Source organism: Chrysoperla carnea, chromosome 2, assembly GCF_905475395.1.
Source record: "Chrysoperla carnea chromosome 2, inChrCarn1.1, whole genome shotgun sequence".
Taxonomy (NCBI): Eukaryota; Metazoa; Arthropoda; class Insecta; order Neuroptera; family Chrysopidae; genus Chrysoperla; species Chrysoperla carnea.
In genome coordinates, this window is record NC_058338.1 from 36,443,680 (window position 1) to 36,464,906 (window position 21,227).

Sequence of the window (21,227 nt, forward strand, 5' to 3'; positions counted from 1 at the left end):
GTTGTAGGTGCTACTGGAACATTAACTAATGTTATCAGTTTAGAAAAAATAAAAATATTTTTTTAATGTACCATGTTTTTATAACGGATTTAAAAGTATAAAATAATAAATAGCTGCTAAAATAATTGTAAGATTGGAAAAGAAACGCAGCAGCAGACAATACACTCTTTAACAATACACTTTTTTCCAATCTAACAAATATTTTAATAGCTATTAACTTTTTTATACTTTTTAATTCGTTATAAGAACATTAAAACATATTAAAAAAATTTTTATATTTTCTGCTTTTTAGTATTATGTGAATGCATTTTCCACTCGGACATACAAAAGCGGGTTAATAAAAACATTTTAAAATATATTATTTTGGGGAAATCCAGAAATAATATGGTTTATATGGCAGTACGATTTAGCAAACTCTCCACTATACTTCTCTCTCTGTGGTTTTATTTAAGTTATCACAGTTCAAAACAAATTTAACCATCTTTCTACATATTGCAATTGTTGACTAGTTCTTACAATCTTGCGAAATTCGAATCAAGTTCATATTTATATTTTTTAAGCTTTTAAAAGCTTTAATTGTTTATTCAAAACAATATTTTTAGCTTCTTTGCGCGAAAGAAAGAATCAATTACTAGTCAAACAGTCTTAAATTCAATCCCTCACTATATCTCTTGCTCGATTTTATAAAAGTCAATTAATTTTTTGCAAGATTTTTGGTAAAGATGCTTAGCTTAAGACTGCTTTATATTAATGATACAACTATTAGTCGACCATCCCTATGTATTATTTAATAATTATTTTCTTAAAGTAATAAATTACTTAGAGCTCTGAGTTTCATTCATACCATTCAGTAGAAAATTAAACTTTTAAATCAAAAATAATAAAAGTGATGTATATTTTAGAAATCATTAAGTTATTTTATAACAACTCTTTCAGTATCGAAAAAGCTACGAAGGAGTCGACTTGTGTCGGCATGATAAAATACTAAAACAATAAAAAATACAAAACAGGGCAGACAAACCGTATATGGGTAAATCGAACAAGATCTGCCCGGGACATATCATGACCCTTAGCGGCCCAAAGAAATCAAATCTTTTCCAACTTCATATAAGTTATAATTATGATAAATACTTTTCAGCTTAAAGTAGAGGAAAAATTGTTTCTTATTACAATGTCAACATACCGCCACCTTACAACCCGTAATATTCGGAACGTTCGGCCAAAAATTATGTTTATTACATGTAGGTGTTATTAACATTTTATGATGTTGACAGAAGTTAACTCCTGTATAGTTTTTCATCGTCTCCGAGATATTGATTCTAGGAGACCTACTCAATATTTTAATTTGAATATGATGAAAAATAATATGCTTCTATTGTGAAAATTTGTAAAAATAAAATGTTAATATTTATGTACATAATATACACAAAATGAAATACATCTCATTACTCATTTCAACTAAATTTGACTACACACGAGGTCACAAAAGTAACGGGACGATCTAAGAACATTTCAGGCAAGCATTTTTTAGAAAAATGTTTTTAAAAAAAATATTCAAATGTCAAAAAAATATATTTAGTGTATGAACTTAGAATGACCATGTAAACCCTATGGAAAATAACTTATATTGGTAATTCGCATAAACGAAATATAAAAAAAAACACATTTTTCCAAACCGAATAGTCATGTCAGATATCGTATACAGGATACTACGCATTAGGTAGCGGAACACCTAAATATTCGAATAAGACAACATTGTTTTTAAAAAAAGCCAAGTTCATTCTTAAATAATTTTCAACCAAGAAACTAGTGGTACAATTTTGCATACAATTTCTGCTCTAAATATTTCGGTTAACAAAAAAATGTTTCGAACCAAATATGTCTTTTACACGAACCAGCAATGTAAAATAGGTGTTTCTATTTTGAAGTTGACCTTAATAGAGCCTGCAGCCATGGCCATTTCAAGTTCCCAAAAATTTTTTGACTCTTCCAAAAAATTTCATCTCCGGAAGTTGGTCACCTCGTTACTTTTGTGACGCTGGATTAATATTAGAAAAAAAATATATATGTAAATAAAGAAATTATTACATGACATTTCTACCGTAAATTAATTAATTAATTAAAATAGTTGTACTTGGCAATATTATTTTTAAATAAATATTATTATTTATTCGAATACTGTAGTTTATTATCATTTAGTGGACGATTTATAACGATTGTAAGTCCATTCATTTACTATTGTACTTGAGTCAGAGTGAGTCCTTATTTAATGAAATTTCAGAATAAATTGGTTAAAATTATTTGCTTATATAAGCTTCAGTATTTTTTCATCGTTATAAATGAAACAATTATGTGAATTTTGGAAAAAAAGTTTAGGTTCTCCGAATATCTTAAAATATAACTCGATCATATTAGCATCAAATTACTGTTTAAAACGAAAAAGATTATTTCAAATTTTTACTGTTGTTTTCCCACTCATTTTAACCTCTTTAGTTATGTGCTTCCAGTCTCGCTATTTTAAAAATTTTCCTCTCATTTTTGTTTGGGTGGAGTCAATTAAATAGTTATATTAAATTACTTATTAATAAAATATTAACGGCGGAACGGCAAACTATAATAATTTTATCTTTACAAAATATTTGGCGTAAAAAAATATTATTCGAGAGAAAATACATAATAATAAGGAGATTCGGGGTATTTATTGATAAACTAAAAATCAATAATGAAACTAACGTGGTTCAAAAAATTCAGCGCTCTATTATTTGACCTGCAAAACCCTCTGGTAATAGTCTGGAAAAAAAACCAATACACAACACACTCATCTTTTATTTATTATTTTTTGGGAATCGAGGTCTATTCTTTTTAACGTAATGCCAACTCTCCTACTAAATGAACAGACTTGCACTTATTATAAATCATCTGAATTTGTTTAAACATAATAAATTTTATTAAGAATTTTTTGTAGCAAATTCATGTAGAATATCACCAGCCATGTCAATATTATTTCTAGTTATACCTAAAGCACGTATGACAACATCCTTCGAATACCCTTCCGATACTAATTTTTTAATATAATCAATATTTAAATTAGCATATGATACAGAACTAACATCATTTAATGGATTCACTAAAAATTTTCGTGTTTCAATTTTTTTCGGTGGTAATTCAACTTTAATATTTTCATAAGGTGGTTCTTCACTGATATTACTTAGCTCACAATCAATTATATTTAAACTATCACGAAATGTAGATATTGTGCTTGATTTAACAGGTGTTGTAGTTGACGATGTTGAAGTTGTTTGACGAGAATTTAAACTGATAGGTATTTGTGGACATGATCTATGTCGAATATGTTGTGTGGTGGATGGAACAACAGGTACTGATGATGTGTCTGCGGAGAATTGATTCACATCATACCGTGTATCAATTACCCCATATATTGTTTCTGGACTACTTAATTCTATTCGACTTGTACTTGGTTGACAATTTAATATATCATCACTGGTGGTACTAGTACTACTCCCACTTGTAGTACTCGTCTGTTTTTCTAAAATTGGCGTTGGTGTCGAATACATGTTACTATTACTATTACTTGTATTTGGATCTTGTATTATATTATGTGCAGGTGGTCTTGGTGGAGGTACATGGTTATCTATAGGAGGTGCTGGTACACTGCGATGATTTTGTATTAAATTAATGGGTGGATTTTGTTCAACTGTGGGCGAACTTTTTCGTGGTGGTAAGGGAGGTGGTCCAGCAATTATATTTGACACAGTTGGTGTAATACTTCGTCGTGTTGGGCGTGGACTAGCTCGCGGTGATATCATTGGACTAGGAACAGTCTAGAAAATACATTTCAATTACAATCTTTTTAGAATGTTTCAAGTATTCGTGGGCGGAAGATTAGTAATTTAACAAATAACTTTTAGTGGAAATAAATGTCTAGTTTATACAAGCTTAGAATTTGTCATACTTAGTACTAACTGAAGGTAGCAGTTGGCTGTTTTCGTACGAAATGGAACTTTAAAAACACACGTATGTATTTCACTAACCGTTCACTAACCGTTTCCACTTGTAACTAAATATTTTCAGTCACTGGCTGTTTACGTGGTCAACAAGCGACAAGTGGTGAGAGTGGGCGATTATGAAGTAGGTGATTATAATGCAGTAATAGTGCTGAATAAATATGATTGATTTAAATTTACTTGCACTTGAACTAGAACTAAGCACTAATTCGCCTGCTTATATGCAAGGTATTAGTGTTTAATGGCAAATATTAAGCTATAGTAATTAGGGTGAAGTGGGTCATGGGTCGGGGAAGGGGGTGCAGAATGGTTACTGATAAAATTTATAGTTGTAAAATATAGAATATACGAATATACTAATTTAAAAAAAAAAAAATCAAATGTAAGGGATTCCCGCCTTTCAAGCGTGAATTATAAATTTGACATTAAATATCAGGTAATTATAAATTGGATATTCAAAATCTGTTCATTTGGTTAAATTTTTTGAATCTTTAGAGAGGGTAAAATCAGCTTCCTACCCACTTAGTGCGCCCTTTGTTGCTAACTCATAAAATATAAAATAGACATTATGCTTTTCTAATTTGCAACACATTTAAGCATACGGTAAGTTAAAAATGATAAGTATTCGAGATATTGAAAAAACTAGTATTATAATAGAAAATGAATGTAAGTTTTTTGGTGTAAGCTGTGTATGAAAAACAATGTAAAAAATCACCAAAAAGAATCTGAATAATCTAAATGAATTTTTTTAGGCGAAGTACAAAGAACTATATTACATACAAAATATAATTAATCTAAATTTCACTATCTATAATCGGCATATATTTCAAAATCCAATATTTTCAGACTCATAATGGTGTTTTTATTTGCAATTCGATGTGTCGGAAAAAATCCATTGCTTTTCTCAATTGAATTGGAAATGTGATTTAAAATTATTAATAATTTTGAAGCGGAAAGTAATAATTTGAAAAAATCAAAAGTGTTTTATCAGGACTGGTATGATAAATGTGACAGGGATTCTATTAATTTTTAATTATTTTACCGATAAATCCGATCTTGGTGATAATGCTAGAGCCTGTAAGCTACTTCCTGCACAATTCCAAAATTCACCATTATCCTGAAAAAAATTTTGTATTTGTAATAACAAATTTTACATTTTGTTCAAAAATTTAACATTTAACACTTACTTTATCTTATAATATGATAATGGAAAATGAAAATTATTAAATTTTCTTTAACTATTAGCATGCATTCATAATTAGTATTTAGCTAATCGAAAAATTGAAAATGCAACATGCCTAATTAAGCCCAAGTTTCAGCGACTCTGATTATAGACTGATAAAGTTAAAAATTGAATTAGTTCATGCCATCAACACAATTTACTTTTGAATTAACATCTCAAGTGCAAATGGCAAATGTACAATCCATATTTATTGGCAACATAACAAAAATTTAACTTTTAATTTAATCTTAACCAAAGTTTATGAAACCTGGCTTAAATTGTGTCAAATCTAGAGCATTCTTTTGTATTTAAAAATTTCTAAAAACACAGACAGGTTTTGCGTATCAAATTTATTTACGTAAAAAACTTCTATAAATTTTTCAATAGTTGTGTTTACATAATAGTTTGGTAGAGTAGCTTCAGTTTAACTGCACCTAAATAATCAATTAATTTTATTCACGAAAAAATTGTTTTCCCATTGGCTTTGCCAACCTTTTTGAGGAGACGCCCTAGAATTTAACGTTATCAAAACAAATTATTTTATCATTATTGAAGTTTTGAAAATAAAATAAAATATAGTTTTTGTCTGCATAATTAATAAAATATTATTTAATTTACTAACATAATGTACTAGGCAAGCGTCAAAATAGCACGATCAACAACGGTGTAGCCCAAGTTTTCTATTTCGATTGCCATATTTCTAGTTTGACCAGGATATTCGTTTGTATTTGATCAGTTATTTTGTGTTACCGAAAAAATGATAATATTTTTAGTAAATAATGAGACAGCTTCAAGGTAAATGGTAATAGATCATATTAGATCAAAGCACACGCAGTTCACTTTGTACATTCCGCTAAGACTGGCAAAATTTTTCTATTATTTATCTAAAATGAGTATAAAATATCTTATAATCTACGCTTCTTACGAAAACTAACACAGGTCAAATTCTTACAAAAATAACGTAACCTATGATCCTCTTAGCAAGACTAATACAACTCATAATGCATGGGAATTATTATGGAAACTATTAGTTGTGTCAGTCAGTTCATGTTAAGAGTTATGAATTGAGCTTGTTTTCATAAAAATAAATAAATTTTGAAGATTTTAAAAATATGATTATAAGCGTACTATAATGATCTTTAGATTAGAATGCTATAAATATAAAATATAAATTATAGTATATCGAGTCTAATAAGAGTCGACCTGCACCCATTTGTTTAACGAATGAGAGTTATTTTTTATGAAATGTACAATATTAACAAATTTCAGGGGTTGCCTAAAAAAATGTGGTCAAAACTACTTTTAATAAAAATACCCAAATTTCTAAAGGTTGTAAACACGTTATATTTTTACTGATATTTCGTGAATAATCATATACCACCGTATTTGCAATAAAATTACCTTTATTTAGATATGCAAGTATATTAATTAAGAGATGAGCGTAATCACTAAGATCAACTTGTATATATGCGATAATACTGAATGAAAAGAGGTAGACAACTCAACTGCTGCATATTCTTTATGGTTTTTACTTTCGAGTCGACCAAAAGTCGTTAGATATTAAAGTCTGCGAAAAATTCAAATAAGTTTTTTCTTGCTATTTTCACTAAAAGTTGTCTTGATCTCTCTTCTTTAGGCAACCATTACAGAGATATTTGTTAATATTTTAGATTTCATAAGAAATAACTTTGATTCGTTAAACAGATCGATGAAGCTCGACCGTAATTCGGCTCTTAGACTATTATAAAAATGATGAGGTAATGATAAAAAGGTGTGTGAATAATGTTGATGTACGTATTGTTGTTTTTACAAGGCATTTATTAAAATATTTGATATTTATAAAAAAAGAAAATTAGATTATTTTCTGAATACTAGTAAAAATTGATCAAAAATATATGAAGAACTCTTTTTTTTGTAATTTCATTATGATTATCCTTTATCCTATATACAAATGTACAATTGAATCTTTAAGTAATACGATACAAATTCATTCAAAAAATGAATATCATTATTTAAGTAATAAAAAAATACTTTACATTTTATGTTTAACCAAGCTAATTGACTAAAATTTCTAACATCAAAACATTCCTTTTATTTCAATTCATTTGCTTCAATCATCCCTTTTTTATAACATAATTAATTTATTCAATAACTGACTCAAGTTTAAATATCAATACTAATACAGTAATGTTTTGATAGATCATGCGATTTGAATAAATTCTCTCTATTTCTCTCTCTCTCTCTGCTTGTTTTCTGACAGACGTTACTTTAGCCTTTTTACATATTATACTACCGCAGTCCGCAATCAATTAAATCATCAAACTCTATTACCAGGCTCAAAATGACAATAAATAATTGTTAAAAAAGTGTAGATAACTTGTACTATTTACGAAACAACATGAAGAGAGTTGTTTTAGATGCTTTAAAAATAATGATTTCGATGTGTTAGGTAAAGAATGCGATGTTTTAATGTACCGAAAAAGAGTTAGCCGCAAAGAATTGAAAATATTTTTCGATGAAGTCAGGGACCTAAGCTGAGACTAATGAACCAAGAGAAGTTTACCACACAATGAATTTGGATGCCTTGCGAACTGAAAACATTGAGAATCTATTCAAATACTCTAAACACATTGAAACTCAAGTGGTTGCTGAATCATCATTGCACGGGAAATTTTATTCAAAAATCTCTAAAATTCCTTTTTTATACGACAAACTTATTGTTTGAGATCAAAATATTATCAGAGGATTCGGATCCTACCTAAAAAACTTATTTAAACATAAAATGTATAGTGTTTAATAAATCTCTGAATTTAAATTAAATGAAATAAAAAACAGAAAAGTTTTTTTATATTTAATAAATTATCGTTCACTGGAATTCAAAGTTTATTTTTCCCTAACAAATTTAAATTTAAAAAATAATTCGCTTGGTGGATATAAGTATAAAATACGATTTAAAAAAAGAAGCGTAAAGAATCATCGTGAAATAAGGATTGGCTTCGAAAAATATATAAATATCACAATAAAAGATACTGATTAGTACACTGAAATTTTCGAACCTCAGCCTAAATTTTTGAGAAAATAATTAACGCAAATGTATTTTATTAGAACTAAACGTCTATCACGAAAATGTATTAAGTACAAATATAACAATACTGAAAAAAATCAATTCGATACATTTTTCAAAATACTCAATTCGTGTTGTGAAAAGCAAGAAATCTTTTTAGTCAAAATAAAATAAGCACAAAAAGTAAAGTTGGAAGTCATTTTTAAGAGCACAAATTTTTAGATACATCACAAATTTAATTATTGACGCGAAAAAAATATATAATAATACATTAATGGATAGCATAAAAAAAATAATAATTGAATAAAAATTATAATTGATGCTATAAAATATTATTTAAAACAAAACGTTAAATGTTCTAAAATTTGAATGAATTTCGTGCGCCAAAAATGCCAAAAAAAGTTTGCAATATCTCGAAAATAGTCAATTTTACGGCAATAATATTTTGTGGTAAATTTGTAAGTGATCGCTATAATTAAGAATTTTTTTTCCGTAAATTTTTTATCCTTCTCCTAGATTTATATCGAATTTGACGATAGCAAATAATACTACCTCTAAAAATATATCGAAAAAATACTTTTGGTACTGGTTAAAAGTTAAAACGTTATTTGCAACCAACTGTTTGAGTTGCGAAGTTGACAATTTTCAAAATATATTTAAAAAAATCTACGAAATGTTGTTTGTCATATCGCTTGAAGATGATCATGCAAACTAATGAGATAAAAATAAAACCCAAAATTTGAAGATTTCTTGTTGAATGAATTTGTATTTCCAAAATAAAAATATTGTTCGTCCTTTGTTCGCTAAACAGGAATGCTTTTAAATTGAATGAAATACTTTTTTTTAATGGAAAGTTAAATATTTTACGTATGTGTTAAATTATATACTCAATTTACATTAATATTATTAATTTTTTCATTTGAACTAATTTAATTAAAATTAAATAATATTTTAATAAATTAGAATAATTATTTCATATTAAACATATGTTATGTAGACTATGTTTAATATTTATTATAATTAAAATACTGTTAATAAACGTGTCTGTATTAAAGTAATTAAATACAGATATTAATATCTACACCTTAAGGTTACACCATTTCGAAACTAAAAAATCGATAAACTTTCTTTTATTAAAAACCCAAAATTTGGTTTTATAGAACTTAAAGTAGATTGTTATATATTTTAGTTAGACCGTTAAAAATTTATTCTTTTTAAATGGACAACGTGTATAAATGTAGTAACTTGGCAACTTACGAGACAGGTATCTTTGAATTACTAAAAAAAAAACGTACGATTGTAAGAATAAATTCAATAAACTGTAATCAAAAATACATAGATTATGGACACTTGGATCAAAAATGGCGGCCGAGCAACATCAGTGTAAGTGAATTTACCGAATTCTTCGAACCATTCATTGATGAATTTGCGGGATTCTACGAACCACACATATTCTCGAATTGCATCAAAGCATTTAGAAACTCATAGCGTCTAAATTTCTAAATTCAAGTTAACAAAAGAACTATGACCAGTTAACCAGATTTTGGTAAGTAAAATAATCCAACTTAAGAGTACATTTATTCATATGATTATGTTTCGATATACAATTTTACTGCGCTACATTTCCTGAAAAAAACTTGCCTGACATCTGCAGTATACATTTCTTTACATGTATACAAAGTCTATGAATTATCGAATTTAGGCGAACTTCTTAGATCGAATAGACTTAAATAATTTGTTATAGTTTTTTAAAATGGTGTATCCTATCGCTTAAAATGCACTATAACTTATTTAATTTAGTTAAAAATTAAGTTAATGACACATATTTACAATTTAAAAGAAACCAATATAAATCTATATCACTTATTCTTGTAATAAACTTTAATTTTATTTATCAACTAATTATTTGACATTGATTTCTTCTGTGAATATTATTTAATTTATATAAATAATTTATCAGAGATCTTATAATATAAAGAGTGCAACCAATTTTAGAAGATAAACTTGGAAGAATTGCAGTTAAATCTGAATAAAAAATACTCGAGTCTAAATTATTGGATCAAAGAAAACAAACCTTGGGAATTAGTGGCGCCTGGAGAATATTCATCAAACTATACGCAAAGCCTTTGTCTCGTACGCAAAGCATTTGTAGATGTTCTAGTTCAATTATAGACATTAATATATTTCCTCGGGCTAAATTTCGAAAAACAAACTCTTTAGATTTTTGTTCAAATTCAATTCTTTGTAAATGCTTACAAGTTTGTCTAGTAAAATTGGTATCAGCCGCTATAATCAGTGCCGATGAAAGATATGATAAACGAAGTATCAAATTTATTAGAATTCAATAATTGTTATTATCACTTTTTGATGAGAAAGTTTTAAGTTATCAGATATTGATTATTAGTTTTATAATTACAAACAAAAATCAAGAGAATGACGTTTCCTATTTTGCATTTCGATATTTATTAACGGCATTAAAATGTTTTACGATTGTTTCAATTTGATGTTTTTATAAGCGCATTGAATTGATTTAATGAAACAGACACGGCTTAAATAACAAAGGCAAAATATACATAGCATAATTTATGGTTAAAGTCTTCTGCACTGGTGTTTCAATAATCTCACGATAGAAGCGACTCCAATGATGCGATTTAAAAAGAGAATTGCTTGCTTGAACAATATCGCAGAATTAGGAGTATTTATGGGTAAAATATATCTTTAAAATAATTCAAAAAAATGGATGATAATAAACTTTCTATATCAGTATGTAAATATCCAGATGTTTATAATTCTAAACATCCCCGAAAAAAAGGTACCGTTGATAGAGACAACAGATTTTGAATGTTTTTGACTCGTATAGGGGGGTATAGAAATTAATCAGACAGTGCCAAACTTGTATCTTATATTGATCCTATATTTAAGGTAGTTTACATTACGTATAAGATAGTTTATGACGGATTTTACATACAGACATGAAGCGAGTTATGGTTTTGTTTGTATAGATAGAACTACAGATAATTACAAATTGTGTGATGCAAATGAGAAACTTTAAACTACAAAACACGAAAAAAAAATATACTCTAGTGTGCAGATGAAAAAAAAAATTAAAACCAAGTGACTATCTTTCTTCATTCAACTTCTTTTGAAACCCTCTATACAAAAAAGGGTCCCTATAATGCCTACTGTTATCCACTCTTTATCCATTATATCGAATAAACACTGTGGATAAGCTCTGACGTTTCTTCGTACAGTTCAAAATTTTCGATTCACACAATGTGAAGAAATTATCATCAACTCTTGCCTTCGAATGATATAATTTTGATTACTCTAAACATTGTGTATTATCCCACTTCTGATATGACAGGGTTTATGAATTAATAACACTGTACAACAAAATTTGATGTTTTTATAGCCAAGAACCATCAGTTTACTTTACCAATAAATTTTTACGAGAACTTCATTTTCTAGGAATTCGACCCTTGATATGGGAAAAAATCCTTATGGGAGCAACTATTTTTCCACGAAAGAATTTATGTCATTAGAAAGTACCATTAATTCCCATTCAAAAGCCATTTTTCCATTTTTTCCTCCAATAAATCGCATAATATAATATTCAATAAGAAAAAAGATATTAGAAGAATTTGAAAAAAATTAGATCCCGTTGTAACGAATTTCGAATATAGTTGGTTTTTTCCATATTTAGGATCGAATTTCTCGAAAACGTGATGTGGTAGAGCAATTTTGAGCTCAGATATGAATTTGCACGTCAAAAAGCTTATGAAGAGTAAACTAACGTTTCTAGGAAACAATTTTGTTGTAGTGCAATTTTTATGAAACATTAATGCAAAAAATTTGCTTACATAAATAATAGCGCAAAGTCAATCTAAAGCGTGTAATTACCCTGTATAAAAAAATGATGCTTCGTTAATAACACCGATTTACACCGACCCTGATAATAATTTGCATATTATTATTTTTTTAAAGAATTATTTGTGCATTATTATTAGATAAACAAGTTCACATGCTTAGCAAAAAAACATAAAAAGTAATAGTTAAGTAACAAATAAAAAAAATATATAAATTATGACAAAATAAAAAGATATAATTCTTGTATTTGCACCAGAATAAATAATTAAGCCATGACGATCACACACAAACAAATACATAAAATAAAAATATTGGCGAAGCATAATAATTATATTCACAACAATAAACACATTCATTAACGTAAATTATTTTTAAAAGTGCTTTTTTACATAATTAATATAGATAATACAATTTCGTTTAATTTCGGAAAATAATAAAGAGTACTTGAGTCCGTCCTATTAAACAATTCAAGCGTTAATTTAAAAATTACAGTCGACTATCGAAAATTCAAACATAAACAGTTCGATTTCCCTAATAACGTGTTATTTAAACTCACGTCATTTTCGAAATACATTGCCCAAATGTGATTTGTAATAAAGTTTCTATTTTTGAGAATCCCTATGAAGGAGAGAGGCTCAAACCTTGATCAATCGAATTTTTACTTCCTTTTATGGCATAAAGAAAATATTTTAATATTTCGTGAAAAACCTGAGGCTAAGATTTCAACGGAAATATTCAGTTTATTTATAATCTAAGGAAAATAAAGACGTTAGATTGTAAATCTTATACTTTGTTCACAATATATCGACAGTTTACAATCTGACTAGATTTATTATAAACTAAGGATTCTTACAAAAAGCCGTTGACAGATATATCAGGAGCGTTATTAGACAAAATTTGGAATTTCTCGGTAAATATTAGCAAAACTGTAAAAAATAATTTTTACTAAAATTATATAAGTAATTAAATGTTCTGCGTACAAGAGAAATAATGTCGAGATCCCTTTTTTTCGAAAACAGATATCGAGTTATCAAGAGTCGACTGTATATTAAATAGCTTGATCAGAAACTATTTTATCTCGATCAGTATTTTTTTAAATAACCTCAAACGAATTTTCTTCTTAATTACCAACATTGTAGTACGTGAAATTGTTAGTTGCAATATGCAACAGTTAATTGCATATTAATAATAATATTTTTACTATTAAGAATGCATTGGAAACTTAGTTAAAACCAAATTGATAAAAAATTAATCTCGTGACGAGTTACGACCAACACAGAAAAACCGCGTTTTGTTAACAAAAAATTCATTTAAAATTATGGAATTGATTTATAAACGCTTCGAAAAATTTCAAATCACGAATTCTTTGATATAAGTCTACTTTAAACAAAAATTCGATTGAATTATTTCAAATATTTTAATTTTCATTGACTATTGTATTGATAACTATATTCGAATCTTTTTACTGTATTTGAAATTGAACGAAATTGTAGGATAAAGCATAAGGCGAGCCAACTATATCCACAAACACTACCAACACTATGTTTAAATAAAATAAAAAACATAACACAATTGCAGGGCACAACAATTAGCCAGATCCGTTCTTGCATGATGTAGCCGATACCTCTAAATCTAAATCATCATCGTCAACTGAATTTGATGTGTTGTTACATCCCAGTGATGCGTTTGCTGTCATTTTTGATCGTGCCATCGATCGTTTTGGATCAAATGGATCAACAACTATTTGTTCAGTGCCTTTGATTTCTGCTCTACAGAATGGACATCCTTGACCTTCAGAATCCTAAAAGACAAAAAGTATTACGTTAATTTCCATCGCATAATTTATGTTTCGACCAAGACGAGACGATCTAGTAATTCCTTCCTGATAACACAAGTACATTGCTTAAATTACAAGTTTTGTTATTCTTAATATAAAGGCAGAATCGTTTATAAGTTGTGAAATTAGTAAGTTTTTAAAAAGGCTACTTCCTATGGAAATGTTTTAATGATTCTGTGACAATGTAGCTAATAAACGGATGAACCGATTTTGATTTTTTTTTAAAGGTAATTTAACGGAGAGTTTTTTTGGCTATGTTACAACGAAATCGGTTTAGTTTGTAGAGAGTTTAGGTTAGAAACAAAGAAATGTTTCTTCTTTTAAATTCTGTAAATTTTACTTGTTGTAGTATATGCTTATTTTATGCTCAGAAAAGAAACTTATGATTGAATTTTCTTGATCTTATAGTTTTTTAATATTGAAAAATTGAACTTTGGTGTTATCAAGGAGAATTTACTACGATTTGCCCTCCTGCTAATTTAAAAAACTTACAATTTGCCACGATGTTAAACATGGTGTACATAATAAATGACCACACGGTTCAATACGAATATCTTTATCATTTTCTGCACATATTTTACATAATTGAAATGTACTACCCATTTCACAATATAGTTCATATTGTTCTTGTGTGACGGAAATGTGATCTTCCGGACTTGGCTGTACCGCCCACGATAAATCTGGATTTAATGCTCTTCCATCTGGATACAAGTAACTGAACAAAAAAAATTTTTACATTGTTACAGAAAATATTATTCTACCCTTTACATTAAAGCTAAAACATGTGCGACTATTTTACGAAATGTTAATATTAAAAAAAGGAATTTTATTTTTTGGGTTTGTGTCATCGAAAATTAATCTAACTTTTAAAATTTTGAACTCTTAAATAGTTCTTTAAATTTCAAATTATATCGTAAACCATTAGTTGAGTCAAATTTTGAGTCATTAAAAATTCGAATTTAATCTCCGTTTGACTTTGTAAAGAAAAATTTATTAAAAAAATTTACACAAAATAAATCAAAATTGAATTTAAAAAATATCTAATTTTTACCCAAAGCTTAACAAAATGCGTTAAATTAAAAATAACCAGTTTTTTTATTTGATGTATTTATTCATCTTAAGATTTTCTTTTTAAAACTGTTTTAGAGAAATAAAAGTTTGCAAACGTGAATAATTTCAGATCCTTTCATAAGAAATCAATATTGTTTTAATAATTTTAAATAAGTCTATCTTTAAGACTTTGTAGCGGGCTGGTGATGGCTTCACGGTGTTACAAAGAATTTTTAATGTCTTGAATTATTTATGACCTTGATTAAAATTCTGAAATTTCAAGGTTTTTAAAACACTTCATTTTTTTATACTCTTTTACTAAACATAAATATTTAAATTAGTGTGACTGTCACTCAAAATCACTAATTGTAAGTTTAAGTTAAACAAATAAATTAAAAATTTCATTTCTTAAACATTTCAATGAATTTTAATATGGGGAAAAACATTTTTATCAAAATTAAAAAAAAAAAATTTTTATTTTCAAAAGCAAACAATTTTTTTTTTGTATATTAATAGATTTTTATACATGGTAATCAAAACAATTAACTATGTTAGTTGTTAAAAATTGTTTCAAAATGTATTAGAACTAATAAATCTAGAAGAGATTGTACAGATTTTCAAAATAAGAATTTTCAATTTACCGATAATTAAAAAAACGTTTGCAATGTTAAAATTTCTGGTTTAATATTACACTAGTCGACCTCAAAAACTATAATAAATTTTTTATCGCATCAATGTGACAAAAATATCAAATTTTGTCGACCACTGTTATTAACCAATTAAAACCTTTATGACAAGCATATTTTGTAAAGTTTTGTATTTTTTTAACAGGAGTATACATCGGATTCAAAAACTGTAAAAGAACTTTTTGGTGGAAATTCGATGTAGAATTGCTGACATTCTCTTGTCATTACTTATGTTGAACATCCTGTATATTAAAGAGATCTTTATCTTTTAAAAGGTTTCGCAATGAGTGAATAAATCATTTAACTAATTAAAATACATTTTTAGGTATTCATTGATTAAAACAACAAATACTCAGAAATGTTTTATTGAGTTTATAATGTTATCGAAATGATTTAAATTTATTCCTGGAATATTATGTTACATTGTATGTTATTTATCGATGATGTTATTTATTATCGATGTCAAATACCAAATCAAATATATTTTATGAAAACTTTAGGTATTTGAAGTAGAAGTCCCATTTTTTTCTATTATAAACATGAATTATCCAATAGTAATTATTATTCTGAGTAATGTTAGCGACGAATAGAATCTTTTGGGATAACGATTCATACTGATGCTGAAAAATTGATCTAGTCATAAGGGCAAATTTGAAATTTTATTTATATGGAGAATTTTAACGAGGTGCAGCACAGCTTCTAAACTGTTAGGCATGATGCAAGTTGGGTTCTGAAGTTTTTTAGCCATATTTATAATGAGAAGCTTTTACGCTCAGGTAAGTTATTTGATTCATACATCCATTTTTTTCTGTGGTGTTCAAAGAAATAATATTTCTACTGCAAATAATTCGTGCTTAATTTGTAATAAAACTTTATCGAGAGGCATAATCGTGATATTTGATCGTGGCTTACAAATAATTAAAAATGCAAGTATGTATATCGAAAGGAATGATGGGCATATCAAATTGTTATAAAATGTAAATAAGGAGAATGTTTAATTTAAGTTTTTTTAGTCAAATATCTTGAGAACTATTGCTTCTACGGATATTTTGTATAAAAGGTTTATAATGTAAAATTAACTAAAGAACACTTTTTAATAGCTAAAACTGCCATAAACTTAATAGTTTGACCTTGAATAATTATTTTTGCGATCATGATTTTGAAATGGAATTTTCATAGATCATCTCTTGCATTCAAATAAAGATAATCCCGGTGAAAAAACTTAACTTGAATTTTTTAAGCAGATCGGATGTTTTTTGGTCTTGTTTTTCTGGGCTATTTTGACTCAAAAACAATAATTTTCGACTTTTATATTATTATTCACGTCAAGTGGTGAAAATTATCTTGAAAGTAACATCACATTCATTAAAATTAATGAACTAGTAAGGGGATCCAAAAAATACCTTTGAGAAATAATATATGGAATTGTAAAACTGCTTTTCAATATGCGATTACACATTGCTATCTGCGCTGCACGCCCTGCGTGACGTTGCTCAATGTATGTATAGTAAAATGTATATGTATTTACAACCTGTGCTACTTGGTAAGGTGGTATACAAAATATGCCATCTGTTTGATAATCATTTAATTTTACTACCAGTTCGACATTTACTATCCATTAGGTTTACTTGACAAATTTAGTTGACGGAGTGCTAATATATTAATAATTAGCACTGTTAAAACGTGCCCCAGAAGTACAAGTTTATACTAAAGTTAATAGTTTAAATACCCTGCATATGCTTGGGTATCAATTTTTGAACGGTTAAAAACAATGAGATACGCCTTACAGATAGTATTGTTAACTTCGATGTGGTCGTTATATAGAAATATTTTCTGATTTGTTTATTTCTCGAATTGTGTGAAAATGATGTTTGCATGCATGTACCACGGGTACATCGCATGCAAATTACAATAAAATGAACTTTTTGCAAGAATTACCCGATTTAACGAAATCAAATTATTTGTAGGGATATTTTAAGTACATATCTATTAAAATTTACTTTCGAACCAACATTACTTTTAAAAGGTGGTGGTAAAAGCTCAATAAACGAGCTCATGATTACATCATCAAAATGTAATCAATTATCATTTGCAGGATATTATTTTTCCTGTTTGATTTGTATCAATTTCCATGAACTGCATAAAAAATGCAATAATAAAGAAAGTGTGGAAAAATTTATGCATTTTAATTTTATTTTATAAATAAATGAGTCGTAAATAGATGGCACACCTGTTAGATATTAAAGTTTCTCTTTCCCATCTTTTATTATATGTTTGTAAAATATATTGTTATAAGCTGCATTTAAAGGTAAACAATTAACATTCTTTCTAGTAATCCTCACACTCCAGAAAGGACGTAACGAAAATTTATCCGGAGGTGTGAAAGAGATATAAAAATTTTATGCTATAATAGTTTTATTTTGTTACTTACAAGCCTTCTCTATATCCATCCAATAACGCTTGACACAAACTTTTATTTTGAGGTATCGTTTGTAAGATTTCACCTTCAGCCGTCACATAACCAATTGCCCATTGTCCTAAACGTGTACACGACAGTCTAAATACATAACTACCAGCTTTATGAATATATTTTTGCAATCTTGCTTTAACTTCATCATATGTTAAAAACGCAACATATCCTGGATGTGTTACAGCAAGTATTTGCCAATTTCTTAATAATGTACCCCAGGGTTGAAACAACCTAAAACAAAATAAATAATTAATTTGCAAATAATTGTTGAAGTAGAGTTGTACCAAAACTAAGTGGCACTGAACAAGAGAGAGTATAGATACGAGTGTACATACATATACATCATACACTCTCTCTTGCTCGGTGCCACTTTGGTTTGATTGAACTCTAGTACTTAAATTTTGGATTAAAACTCTTATGTTTGACTTTAAGAACCTATCCACAAAATATTTCATACTAAAAACTCGATATTTGACAAATTTCACTCTTGTTTCTGCCCGTTTGTCATAACCAATTTTTTTAAAATCTAAACCCAATCCCGAAAGTCGCGACTCTCGATTATTTATATTCCATAAATAACTTGGATTTTCTTACAGCAAGGATGGCGAACTTTTATGTATCAACGTGTCATTTTTCTAAAGTAATGGTTAATGAGGTCAAAAACATGCCGTCAAATAATGTTGACTTCGTGATTATTGCGAATAATAATATTAAATACTATCAATTCAAAACTAAAGATATAGATTCCGAAATATCGACAAAAATCATGATTCTATTCTTTTTAAGAGATGAAATTATGGGATAATTACCTCGTAAAGACATCAAATTCAAAATTTGAGATATAATCATTACACGTTAAATCAATGGTTGATTTTAACGCCATCGCCTCAAGCCCAGAACTGATTGGATGTACTAAATTAAGTTGCTGTCGGAATAATTTCCAAGGTACCAGTGTACTGTAAAAAAAAGAAAAGATAAACATTAGAATATAATATTTCTCAATCAATTAATCAAAGGTAAGCAAGTGTTGTATTTGAACAATGATTGAATATTAATTAATTCAATTGTTTGCTATCAATGCTTTAACCTTTGTAATATAGGTAGGTAAGTACACATTATTACACACTATACAGAGTGAATCATTTTAATCAATAAGTTGGTAAATCTTGTAAGGTAACTCAAATATAGAAAAAAATTTCGAATATTAAATGTTGGGTTCTAAGAAGAACATTTTTTATAAATCCTGAATTTAACCATGATCTTTAAGATCATCTATAAGTCGCTTCAAACTCGTAACTGGTTATAAGTAAAATCGTTATTACAGTCGGGGGGTTCGTTCTGTGGAAAACTTTTAATCTAAGAGGTCCCCATACTGTAATGACAATTTTACTTATATTAACAATGTGTGTGTCAGATGTTAATAATTACTTATTTCTTAGTTTTTAGAGCCAAATTTTGTAGTCGTCTGGGTTTTAGTTTTTGTACTTTATTTTATTGATTCAATACTACCTCCATGGCAACAATAAAATATCATTAACTAGCCTGATATCCGCTCATTTCATTGGGCTTAAAAGTAAACACCACCGCTTCATACCTTCCACATCTCTTGGTTTCACTTATCTGCCAAACAAACAAAATCCAAAAAAAGAGGACGGAAGTGCCTTCATTTTAAGGAAAACCGTTTTGGGAATATCTCCGTAACCGTGCACTTTAGAACAAAAAAGGCAATTATTTATCTGTGCCTTTAAAAAATTTATCCAGGAAGCTTAGAACAACAACATATCAAAAAATCAGACAGTTCAACTGAGAGTCATTTCCCTTAAGGTTTATGCACCACCATCTTACGGTCTACCACTGCTTGTTATTATATTATCATGCAAATCGTCAAAATCGGTTTAACGATTTAGCCGTAAAAAAATAACAAACAAAACACTTCCGCAGTGGTGTAGATTATGATGATTATCAATTACTTTATTTCAAATAAAAAAATATATTAAATTTCATAATATAACATAATCAGAACGCGTATCAGTAAAAACAACATGCGTGTATATTTTATAGAAACATATTCTATCAATTTCTTTTTTACACAATATTTATCAGATAAATCTGATAATATATCGGAAACAATATATTCTATAAAATAAAATTACAATTACGATAAAAATATGACAATTTAACAATATTCTTATGAATGCCAGCAGGTACCGATCGAAATTATTTAAGGTAGTTGGGTCATTTAAGCAAAATCTTAAGAAAATGGCAATTTTTTAAATTTTTTCCGTGAAGGAGAATTACCGTTTTGACAAAAAACTAATACCTGGCCAATAAGATAGTAAAGATAACTTGAGTAATAAAAATTTTATATTTTCTACGATGTTTTTTTGCTTGCCGCTTATGTTAAAAGAAAGTTATTGGCAGCATTATACGTAGAAACTAAATGTGGAATATATGAGATTGTCAAAAAGGTTTAAAAATAGCAATTTTTCAACCTGGTAAAATAAAATAAAATAATTCTTCTACTTTTCAACATGTAAAGATATAATACCACTTTCTATTAAAAAGGAAATATAAAAAACTTTGTCGAAATAAAAAGTATTTACGAAGAATCAAGAGAAAACCTAAGAAAACAATAATTACACCTCTTCAAAAAGTTCAAAAGATAAACAAGTATAAATTTTATACACAAATAAATTGAAAGTTTTTTTGAATGTAATGACAAAAATCTCCCCAAAATACAACACCACCTACTTCAACTCTATCATGTGAAAATTGAAAGGCTTCATGTTACTCTCTCATATTAGACAGATGATATTTCTACACACAGTGTTCGTTCAATCGTGTTAGATATCAAATATCTTTAAAAAAAAGTGTCCAAGTTAGAGTAAAACTCTTATAAAAAGGGCTCCGTATTATAAAATATAAACTGTCAACCATGGTGCCACGACCGTTGATTCGAGGACATTGGTAGATTCGAGAACTTTTTTTATTGGTAGCTCGCATTCA

At 27.9% G+C, this 21,227-nt stretch overlaps 1 protein-coding gene across 1 annotated transcript in view; it reads right to left on the reverse strand.

Annotated features, from left to right (window-relative positions):
• Window positions 1–2,604: 2,604 nt before the first annotated feature.
• Window positions 2,605–21,227, reverse strand: part of LOC123292103 (E3 ubiquitin-protein ligase CBL) — a 33,344-nt gene continuing 14,721 nt past the window's right edge. Inside the window, exons 2-7 of the mRNA XM_044872637.1 lie at window positions 19,031–19,177; window positions 18,183–18,452; window positions 14,508–14,730; window positions 13,803–13,979; window positions 5,068–5,142; window positions 2,605–3,842 (exon numbers count right to left, since the gene is read on the reverse strand). Coding sequence (XP_044728572.1) covers window positions 2,949–3,842; window positions 5,068–5,142; window positions 13,803–13,979; window positions 14,508–14,730; window positions 18,183–18,452; window positions 19,031–19,177 — 1,786 coding nt within the window. The 3' untranslated portion in view covers window positions 2,605–2,948. The remainder of the gene's footprint in view (window positions 3,843–5,067; window positions 5,143–13,802; window positions 13,980–14,507; window positions 14,731–18,182; window positions 18,453–19,030; window positions 19,178–21,227) is intronic.